Here is a 6,506-nt window from a genome sequence, read left to right on the forward strand (position 1 = left end):
TAACTCCCGTTGCCACTTACGTGGTTTACTTTACTGATTCCTGGCCGGGTGCTGGGGACGCAGAGCAGCCTGATTGCCAACAGCTGGGGCGGAGCACAGGCAGGAGAGGAGAGATGGCACCTGGGCACTGGAGAGGGAGCTGGTGGGCCCTAGAGGAGGGGTGGGGGCACAGAGGGAAGGGGGAAGGGAGGGAGGAGAGGGAACTGTGGGGAGAGGAGGAAGGAGGGGGAGAGAGAAAGGCAAGGTAGGGAAGGGGCGAGGAGGGAGGGAGGAGTGGGAGGAGAGGGAGGGGTAAGAGAAGAGGGAGAAGGTCAAGGTAGGGAGGGGGTGAGGAGGGGGGAGGGAGAAGAGAGGAGGGGAGCACATTGGGGGGGTGAGGTGGGAGAGGGGAGGGGTGAAGGAGGGGCAGGGCCCTGAGGCGGGTACAGCAGGCAGAGCTGGGTCCCTAGGGATGATGGGATGGACACCCCAAAGCAGCCTCTCCAGACGCCTGTTACCTGGAAGCGCATCGAAGACCAGATGGGTCTTGGGCCCCCAGGAACAGGCAGGGCAACTCAGCGGGCTGGGTCTTCCCCCTCCCACAGCTGGCAGGCGTGCTCCTCCTGGCAATGGCAGCCGGGTCCCTCCTATGTGTAGCACCGCATGGCGCCTTCACAGTCGTGTTCCAAGGCCTGCCATTCTGTTTTCCGGGAAGATGCCGTGACACGTTCGCTGGTCTTTCCGAGAGTGGCCTGCGGGCCCCGGCTTGGTGCTGCGTGACATTTTTTATGGTACTGAGCACTGCGTGGCTGGGAACGGTAAGTGCTCACCTCCCGGACCTTGCACTCAGGGGCTGCTGTGGGTGTGAAGCTCTCCTTGTCTGTGTGCACATTTCCACGTGGCCCCGACTCCCTGGGGCCCATCTGCCCTGCACAGGGCAGGGGCTGGACACTCCTGCAGCCGAACACCTCCAGCAAGACCACGCATTCCAGGGTGCCACCTCCTCCAGGAAGCCCCCTGGTCCTCAAAGTGCTGAGCTGTACCCTGTCTCTTTCCTTTTCTCATGGTTGCCACTAACTCTTGTTATTTCAAACTTGCTGTCTCATGAAGGTTTCACTCCATTAGCCAGCCTTCGCTGGACAGGTTCTCTAGCTTCGGGGCTGAGTTAGGAATGGGGATCCATGTTTCCCGCTCTCCTCCTGATCTGCCACTTGCAAATCTAGCCATGCCATGCACGCACACATACACACATTCACACACCAATGTTGAACCCCACCTTGACGATCCTCAGACCTGAGTCCTTTGTTTCTGTCAATGTTCCTAGCTTCCTACTCCCCGCTTACCCATCTAGTCTTCTCTCTGACCATCCACCATCCATCCATCCCACCCCCATCCATCCATGCATCAACCCACCCATGCATCCACCTATCCCTCCCTCCCTGCCTCCCCCCTCCCTCCATCTATTCATCTATTCATCCATCGAGTCATCCATCTATCCACCTGTCCATCGCTCCATCCATCCATTTACTCATCCATCCAGCTGCCCACCTATTCATCCACCCATCCGTCCACCCACCCATTCATTCATCCATCCACTCCTTTGTTCATTCATGCACTCATTCCACCATTCCTTAAAGAATACCCATCTATTTAGGCAGTGGTGAAGAGGACATTGTCCACAGTCCACAGAGGATCACATATGTATAAACAAAGAATTGTATCAATTTTACATTTTTAATACATTTCCTTTATTGGACATGTGATTTGTAACTATTTTTCCCATTCTGTGGCTTGTCCTTTTCATTCTTTTAACAGTGTTTTTTTTTCCAGAAAGCTGTTAATATTTATAAAGGCCGAATTATCAGTTTCTTCTTTTATAGATTCCACTGGCGTCCTGTCTAAAACCAAATGGCAATCCCACGGCCACACGTATTCTCTCCTATGTTTCTTCTAGAAGTTTCATAGTTCATGTTTTAGATTTAGGTCCATGTTGAGGTAATGTGAGTATAAGGTTCGAGGTACAGATCAGTTACTGTTCTTTCATGTTCGGGACACCCAGTTGCCCCGGCACCGTCTGTAAAAAGTCTGGTGAACTGCCTGTGTGTCTTTGCACCGATCACGTCACTGTTTCCATGATTCCGTTTCCGGGTCATCTGTCCTGTTCTGCTGACCCCTTCTTTCGCCGATGCCACGCTGTGGTGATTAGCAGAACGCTATGGACCCTTAGAACAGCACAGACGAGTCCTCCAGGTCTGTTCTTGGCTAGTTGGGAGTGCTCTCACTCTTTTGCCTTTCCATATAAATTGTTGAATCCACTCGTTGGTGCCTACGCAGCAGCATGCTGGGATTTTGACTGAGGTTGCTGAGGGTGTATACATCAGATTTGGAGAGGATTCACATCTTCACGATAGGTTTTTCAAGCCAAGAAGCCTGTACATCTCTCCGTTTATTTAGATCTTCTTGGATGTCTGTCTTCAGTATTCTATAGTTTTTGGCATGTGGATCTCACACAACTACATACAGTTCTAAAGCCTAACTAGAAGCTTCCTCAAATGACAAGGGAAATAGAGACTGATTTGTTTTCCCGAGGAGACCAGGAAGTCCTCACACAGCAGAAGGGATAGTGGAGGTGGGCTTCGACGGGTGGGAGGGACCAGCTCATGGAGATGCCTGGGAGTAGGGTCTGTAGGCTGGAGTTCAGAATCAAACAGACGTGATTTGGGGAATGATGCTTGGGGCCATGAGGGCCCTGAATGTCATGCTAAGTTGATGAGGTGCTTGGACTTGATCATGAGGAACGTGAAGGCAGTGGTGCCCGGTGAGGGGGGGCCTCTCTGCAGAGACCAGTTACTATAGGCTCCTGTGGCCGGTAGATCTGGGAAGCCTCAGACCCATACCTGCCATCTGAAAGGATGGTGTCCTGTCCCCAGGCACTGGGCCTCCCTGCAGGGTTCTGACACATTGCCAGGAGTTCAAGGGATGTAGGACAGAGCAAGGAAAAAGATATAACCACAAGAGACAGCAACATACACAAGCTGTATGTGGCCATGTCTGGACAGGTCACAGAGCACAAGACTGTCCAGAGGCTGTGTCTCTGGGCCGCCTCAAGGAAGAAAGAAGGGCAGTGGACATGGGGAGGTGGGGGCGGGGTGTCTTGTGTGTGTCGCTGTGACCCAGAATCGTGGGGGAGGTCTGCCTCAGACCTCCCAAGGGCAGGAGTACTGTGGGGTCCGGTGACTGCTACGCCCTGTCTCACCAGGGGCAACAGCTGTCTGGTGACTTTCTGCACGGTATGCAAAGCAGGCTCTACATGGCTCAAAAGTTTCCTTGATGGGACGATTTTTAAAACAGTCGAATGTGCAAAACCTCGAGTTCGGTGCCCACAGGCTTTTTGAGCTAACAAGTCTCAACCTGCAGTAAAGTAAGAACCAAACCGGGGCCGATGTTCAGAGACCACCAGGGCGCCTTTCCTGTCCCCCCCGGGTGTAGGCGTGAGGTCACGGTGGGGCCCACACATGGCCGGAGGCGCTGCCAAGGACCCCGAACCAGTTTCACCTGTGGAAACGAGTGTCGTGTTAACAAAGTTTGTCCTCAGCTGTCAGATACGGACAACAGCTCCTTCATGATAAGATTCATTCTCCTGGCTGAACCCAGGGTGTTGCAAGTTAGCTGAAGGCACGAGAGGTGTTTCCCCGTGGTGCTAAGCAATTACTGTCTTACTGATGCGATCTCCACTTTGTAGTCCGTCAGGTTAACAAAGCCACGCTGGGTTTGCTGATATGGAATTTGTCTTTCTTTTTTGTCCTCTCCCCAGCTGAGAGGTTCCCTCACGAGTTTTCCTCGAAAAAGAAAATCTTTCCCAAGCAAACCCCTGGTGAGACTAGAAGACATGGCCGCGTGCGTGTGGGGACGGTGCCTGGCCTGGCTGGGACTGGCGCAGCCACAGCAGACAGAGGCTGAGCCGGCCGAGGGGCAGGTGAGCTGGGGGGCTGGCGCCAGGGAGCACAGGGGCGTTCTGAGGAACTTGGCTTTCGGTTACTAACGCATGACGGCGATTCCGTGCCAGCCGTCTTCACAAAGGCTGGACATTTTCAGTTGAAATTCTAAGGCCCTGAGAGGGTGACCAAGCAGGATCTCTTCCATGAACTCCTTACGTCCGTGGAGGACCCGGTCGGGGTAGAAAGATGGACTTCATGATTCTGGCCTCCACCAGCAAAAACACACCACCCTGTTCCTAACAGAGCTGTCGTCTTGTTCTGGTTTCTGCCACCAGACCCAAACTCCTAGCAGAACGTGGGGACTTAGGCACAGCATGTGAGCCTAGTCACCCTGACACAGAGGGAGGCAAAAGCCGGTGCCTGCACACTGAACGCCCAGCTCTTTTCATGACTCCTCATCGTCACTCAGGATGGCTGTGAGCCCAGTCGCCTGCGATCGTGCTAGTCAGCATTTTTATAGGGCTTTGTTCTTCACCGTGTATTTTAACATCTTTTATTGCCTTTAAATGTATGTAAGGGTCCTCATGTGGACATTCTGAACCCTAACACTTGCCCGTACGGGACCTGGTGAGTCGGGGATGGATGCGTGCACCTGTACATGACCTGGTGAATCGGGGAACTGAAATGGGAGGGTTCAGGCCCAGCACCCAGGTCTCTGACTCCAGAGTCCAGTGAGCTTTCTCTGTTTTTTTTTTTGTTAAGTTGGTTTCTTTATTTGGAGAGACAGAGAGAAAGAGGGGGAGAAAGAAATTCCCAAGCAGGCTCCGCGCTGTCAGCACAGAGACTGACACAGGGCTTGACTCATAAACCATGAGATCATGACCTGATTCCAAATCAAGAGTCAGACACTTAACCAGCTGGGCCACCCAGAGGCCCCTCCAGTGAGCTTTCTAACAAAGCACAGTGCCACGTAACGTCAGTGCCATCAAATGCTCCAGAAAATGAGAGGGAAAAAAATCGGGTTCTGGGAGGCATTCACTAGTGTGGTTTTCTTCGCTTCAGCGTTGCTACCTGGATGAAGCTGCGGATCTGCTGGATGAGCTTCTGCTGAAGGTGAACCGCTTGTCCTGCAGCCTGCGACATCCTCTCCCAGAGCAGCACTGCGGGGATGCGGCAGAGGCTAGGGCAGAAGGCAGTCCCTTGCTGGGTGTTTCTGCCTAACAAGCCAGTGGGGTAAGCAAATGAGGAATTATGCTTATCGCTCCTCTTGGTAGTAAAAACGTTCTTGTAAGTTCTGAGGGAAGTCCGAACTGGTTGCTGTTCCAAATCACGAATTCCATTTGCACAGTTAGTCCCTAAGGGTGGGTGAGCTGGCAGGAGGTGTGCTCTGGTCAGAACTGAAGAACCACTAAGTAATGAAGAGTGTAGCGTGTGACATCCAGCTTCATGGTGGCAGAAATCTCTGTCCTCCCTCACCTCCGATTAAAGCCGGACCCACAAAGATAACTGAGAACTAGGAACAGGACGTCATCCTCCTGGACACCAGGAAATATCTACGATCCTGCATATGACCAGCAATCCCCCCAAATGGCGGCTGATACAGTGAAGATGAGACCAAAGGGAGAGAGGACCTGGCTACTCCCAAGAGCACACAGGGTTCTCCCACCTCAACAACACATGTGGTGGTAAACCAAAGGCCCCTGGTCTGGAAGAAAAGGTTACACACATACACACACAAAAGCTAAAGGAATCCCCTGGAACCCCAACCCTCATGGGCTGAAGGAGAGCCATCTGTTTCAGAAGCGGTCTGCTGGCGTGGCAGCCAGCGGAGGGGCTGTTGGTGGCCCACGGGCCCAGAGTCACCCAGATTCACATATAGGGTATGTAGAGAGTGAAAAAGTAGATGAGAACTGGGCTCTGCTGCAAGGTGTGTTCTTGCGGGGCTCCCTGAGATCCAGAGAGAGGCCATGCAGCCCAGGTGCAACATGGTCCCACAGCCCAGTGGCCAGAGCATGCTCCCTGGGCGCCACGAGGTGGACCCCCTCACGCAGAATGGGGTGTTCATAATAAACACATATCAACCATGGGACAATGAGGCATGCTGCCGAGAGAGCAGCCGTTAAAAGTGACGGGAAGGGAAGGAGATGAACAGCAGGCCAGAAGAGGGTCGTCACGGGCCCATCAGGTCGTAGGCAAAGTGTACCCCGCACACAGGCCCCAATGAACGGAAAAGCTACCTCTCCGAAATAAGAGCACCAAGCCACGATGAAAGCCCGTGTTCTCTTCTCTCTCTCTCAAAAATAAATAGACATTAAAAACGAAATAAAACAGAAAAGTGAATTTCTGCATTTAAAAAGACAGGAGAAATTGACAGAGTGGAGGAAAGAAAAGGAGCAGATGCAAAAGGAAAAAGGAATGAATTCACAAAAAAGAGAGGGAAGGACACGGATGGCAAGTTTGAGAACACTCAGCAAAAGGAGATACTTTTAGTTTTTTAATGTTTTATTATTTATTTTTGAGCGAGTGCACATACAAGTGGAGGAGAGACAGAGTGTGAGTGGGGGAGGGCGGAGAGAGGGAGACACAATC

At 52.5% G+C, this 6,506-nt stretch overlaps 1 protein-coding gene across 1 annotated transcript in view; it reads left to right on the top strand.

Annotated features, from left to right (window-relative positions):
* PKD1L1 (polycystin 1 like 1, transient receptor potential channel interacting) overlaps window positions 1-5,162 on the top strand; it is a 94,697-nt gene extending 89,535 nt beyond the window's left edge. Inside the window, 2 exon segments of the mRNA XM_029919144.1 lie at window positions 3,794-3,955; window positions 4,980-5,162. Of these exon segments, the coding sequence (XP_029775004.1) occupies window positions 3,794-3,955; window positions 4,980-5,162 (345 nt within the window).
* The last annotated feature ends 1,344 nt before the right edge of the window (window positions 5,163-6,506 follow it).

The sequence above is a fragment of the Suricata suricatta genome, chromosome 2, assembly GCF_006229205.1.
Source record: "Suricata suricatta isolate VVHF042 chromosome 2, meerkat_22Aug2017_6uvM2_HiC, whole genome shotgun sequence".
Taxonomy (NCBI): domain Eukaryota; kingdom Metazoa; phylum Chordata; class Mammalia; order Carnivora; family Herpestidae; genus Suricata; species Suricata suricatta.